The sequence below is a fragment of the Nicotiana tabacum genome, chromosome 7 (assembly GCF_000715075.1).
Source record: "Nicotiana tabacum cultivar K326 chromosome 7, ASM71507v2, whole genome shotgun sequence".
Classification (NCBI taxonomy): Eukaryota; Viridiplantae; Streptophyta; class Magnoliopsida; order Solanales; family Solanaceae; genus Nicotiana; species Nicotiana tabacum.
This window is the reverse complement of record NC_134086.1, coordinates 95210163-95214783: the sequence shown is the minus strand read 5'-3', so window position 1 is coordinate 95214783 and position 4621 is coordinate 95210163. Positions and strand designations below refer to the sequence as shown.

Sequence of the window (4621 nt, the reverse complement as noted above, 5' to 3'; positions counted from 1 at the left end):
ATTTACATTGAACTACTTAAGTCCTCTAAAATTGGTCAATTTATTTTCCAAATTAATATAGCACATTTAACCTATGACACCAATATTGGACAATAGGAAAATGTATTGTCTATAAATATGAAAATAGTTTAGTACTTCAAGATGCAAAATATAGCACATACTGAACTTATGAAGATAGTTGATGAGTACTTGAAGATAGTTGAGTGCTTATGAATCAATGTGGTACGGATTAAAACAATTTCAAAATGATCACACTTTGGCACTTACAAAGTTCCAACAATATAGACAAATTAAAACATTCAGTTCAGTTCAAAATATATTTTTTTAAAAAAAATTCAAGAGACATATTTTATTTCATTCCAACATGGAGTACAAAAGACAAAGGCTTTGGCATCCTAAATACTCTATTCTACTGAGATTGAATGCGGCAACCAGTAACAAATCAAACTAAACAATCAAACTGATAATAACCAAACTAAACAATAATCAAAAGCTGAACAAAATACTCTTATCAACAATCAAACTGAACAATTTTTTGAAATCTTCATCCCTACAAACAATTCAGCTAACAACACAGATGACATAGCACTTGCTCCAACATCACTTTCATCAACACACAAACTTAAAGATTGTTCTTCACTGTAAACATTTTCTTTTTGGAATTCATTGAATGTTGCTACTGCTTCAACATAAGATTTGTAAGACTTGAAGATGCTTCCTTTGAAACCTATAACCATAGGAGCACATTCACACCAAGAGTTGTATAATCCTAACTTTTTACAACGAAATACCACATACACCTTCGATGCTAATATATTATCAGCTTGGGGTCCATTTCTAAACTCATTAAAAGCTGCTATGGCATCATCATACGTTTTGAAGGCCTTGAACATGCTGCCCTTGACACCAATAACCATAGGAGCACACCGATGCCAAGAGATGTACAATCCAGGCCTCTTACCACGAAACACTACATAAACTTTTGAAGCATTATTCCTCTTCCCGTGGTCCATTCCTTAATCTAACTCTAAGAAAGATAAGAGATGAAGAAAGAGAAAACAAAGATAGAAAAATGGGGGCTGGAAAAGCTTTTTAGGTTTGGCCAAATATATTAAGTATTTAGGGTTAGAAAGTGACCACTTTAATCATAAATACCAGTAGTTTAATTTTTATACGTATTTCCTCTATTATATTATCTGTATATTTTAGTGTATTTTAATTAATTGGTATATTATATGTATATTTTAGTGTATTTAGTATAGTATATGTATATGTGCTTTACAGAAAATGATGAAGCATGCATCTTAGGAAGGTAAGACAATTAAATTAGTGAGAGAGAATTATTGAAAAAAAAAAAATTAAAACGAAAAATCTGCCAAAGGGTATATATGAAAAACGAAAATGCACAAATATCCATTATGCCCTCAAAAGCCGTGCGAAGTTACCATTATATCCCCATTCTAGACATTTGGGCCATTCTTGGTTTGTCCAAATATATTTTTCATTTCCCAAAACTAATAAGTAGGCATTTGAATAATTTTTGCATTGAAAAATTAGCATTTGAAGCTAAAATCGAGGAAAACATTATCAAAGTGAAGTTGTCTTTGAACATTAGTTTTACTTGGAAAAAAAGTTGCGAAAGATAAAATTTGGGAGAAAAAACAAACTACTCCCTATGTCTCAATTTATGTGACACTTTTGTTTAAACACAATCATTGACTAATACTTTAAAATATATTTTTTATGATATTGACATGAGAAGAATTGAAATTTATAGTACTTTTTTTTTTTATAGTTTTGAATATTTAATTTTAAATTTTAAAATATTGAATTGATCTAATCCAATTCAGTTTCGAAGATTAATTAAACCGACAAAAGCAATTTGAATTGATCTAATCTAATTTAGCTTTGAAGATTAATTAAACTGACAAAAGCGAAAAGTGTCATATAAATTGGGACGAAAGGAGTAGCATTTCACCTAAAATGTATCTTTAAACCAATATTGCATATAACACTTCATATTCGAATTTCAGTATTTGCAATACCGATATACAAACTAGTGTTTACAAATATTGAAATTCGCTATATGCAAATATTAAATTCAGTATATTATTCATGTTCCAACCTGTCTCTTATATAATACAACAACAGAAAAAAGAATGGCTCAACTATGACCAAAATGATTGAATTCTCCTCATTCCATCTCCTTAATACTCCTTTCTTTGACCAAAATGTGTTGAACCTTTTCTGGTAAACTAATTAAATAAATGATAATGAGTAAATTCTAGTTAAATATATTAAATTCGGGATCCAAGATTGGTGGATAGAAATAATATAAAAACCGCATTCAAAGTTATTAAATACTAAGGGGGTATTTAATGATATTGTTATGAATGAATGAGAATATAAGGACAAGCAATAAATATGATGAATGGTAATAAATATAAATAGAGAGAATGATTCAGCCAAATGTTCAGTAAGGTGGATGATTATCCCTCTGACCGTGATGTAAGGTAATCAAACGTGCGAATATAGAAAACTTTATCGGATCTGATGTGAGAAAGCTTGGGACCAACAACAAATCGGATCTTGTGAAAATATATTGTTTGTAGTTACTTCCGAGTCAACTTTTCTAGAGAGAGCTTATCATACAAAATATTACATATCCCTCTCTCTCTCTCTCTCCCTACTTATATGGAACATATCCCTTACCTACTGAAAGTACACGTGCAATTAATATTCCGCAGAATATTCCTTTAAAATATCTTATTGCTAAACTAGCCGTTTTGGCCGATCTGAATGCTCGACCTCGGCCTTAGCTACTCGGCTCGCCAACGTTACTTCTTAAGCATGACCTCGGCCTAATTGATTCTTGATTGTTCCCTTTCAGGCAAGGTCCCCTTAATCAGATTTTGACCTATACAGTTAGTCCCTCCAGCCGTAGGGTTTGTCTTTGGACGAGCTCGATGGGCGAACTTCGCCAGTTGCAATTTTGAGAAATCTGAGCATGTCGGCCGAGAAGTGACCTTTTTATGGTGAGATGATGACATGGAGCTTTAAGAGTCTTATCTGACCGTTACGTCAATCTGAAATGACGTCATTTCATCATGCGTTATTACGACGTATGTTCCTAATATATTACAGCATTTGAGCTTTCTCGATCAGGGTGCCCATATTCTTATAAATAGGGATAGGTATTTCTTACTTGCGTTGTTGCATTTTTTGAAGCTTTTGAAACCCATGCTTTTCCTTCTTTAAATTTCCGGCACCTTTGTTTTCTTTCTCCCTTTAGCGTTTTCTGCCATTGTCATTTTTTTCACTTTTGCATTTCCTTTTCACATACAATCAGAAAATGGCTAGTGCCCCCTCTGATCCTGTAGCTTTAGTTGTGGACATGCCTCCTCGTGAAGAAGGAGCAGCCATGGTAGAAGACAAGAATTTCCCCACCGTGGATGAGATAATTCAACGTTCTGGAAAGGCCAGGGCAGATTTCAAGAACCCACCTGAGGGTGAGCCTGAACCCATCGTTTCTGAGATGGATACAACAACGCTCGTTGCATTTAGGACTAAGTGGCGAATTTCAACCCACGTCGAACTTATCCCTGCTGGTAGCGATGTAGTGCAAGTACATCGCCCAGGGTATGACTCATTTTACGCGTACCCATTCGTTGTCATCTATACACTTCCACTTCCTTCCTTGGCATAGGAATTTTGCCATTATTACGGTGTATGCCCGGCTCAGCTCTCCCCGTACATATACAAACTTCTCCTTATGCTTATCAAGTACGCAAAGCTGGCCAACCATGGTGTTTCTCTCCGCCATCTGTTTCATCTCTTCACCCTAAGTTTTCATAGAGGCACTGATACACCTGCACCACCGTGGGACCAAGGGATTGGTGGTGAAGATGGATGATAAAACCAATCACCATTTTTGGGACAATTTCTTCTATGTGAGAACCGAGCACGTGGTATTAAACCCCAGTGGATTCCGCGAGGAGTGAAACTTTGCTCGTAAGTGTTTTTCTCCCAAATGACTTTGTTGTTTCTTTTTGGTGATCTGATCATTCTCCATTACTCTTTTTGCAGTCGAGGGACCCTCCTTCGTTAGTTGTTGACATTCGCGACTGGGTGAGTTAGATTTTGCCTCACACGGTAGGGATTCACAAGTGGTCGCAGTTTAATGAGAGGTTCGAGCGCAGGCCTGCGACCAGTGAGTCACCTTGCTTTGATCTTATTAATTTCGACCATGGTATCGTCCTTTCTTTCCTTCTGTTTTTAATTTGTCTTTCTTCGTTGGTAGGTTGGAGATCTTCAAGGAGGGCGACACCTCCTACGCTTGATTTTTGCCAGTCAGGTATTTCGGTCGGGCATGTACTCGTTGTGGCTGCAAGTGAGCCTGCTCAGACCGTTGTTACTCCTCGATTCTTGACCTCGCATGGTCCTAGTCGCCAAGATGCTACCCCGCTGGCGGAGGTTTCGGTTTCTACAATGCTTCACTTAGTCGATTAATCGGACCAGGGCGAAGACAAATAGGCTCCGCTGAAAAGACAAAGGATAGAGGTCGATGGAAGGGTGGTTGAAGAGGAGCCGACGGGGGGTGAAACTGAGTTGACCGCAGCTG

General features: G+C 36.5%; 1 protein-coding gene across 1 annotated transcript; it reads right to left on the bottom strand.

Annotated features, from left to right (window-relative positions):
* Nucleotides 1-518: 518 nt before the first annotated feature.
* LOC142162184 (uncharacterized) lies at nt 519-1013 on the bottom strand. The gene has a single exon (XM_075218506.1). It carries the CDS (start codon nt 1011-1013, stop codon nt 519-521), a length of 495 nt encoding a protein of 164 aa, XP_075074607.1.
* Nucleotides 1014-4621: the final 3608 nt, after the last annotated feature.

What these genes read in the sequence shown, in the direction of transcription:
- LOC142162184 (XM_075218506.1), bottom strand. Translation starts at nt 1,013, where the DNA reads ATGGACCACGGGAAGAGGAATAATGCTTCAAAAGTTTATGTAGTGTTT.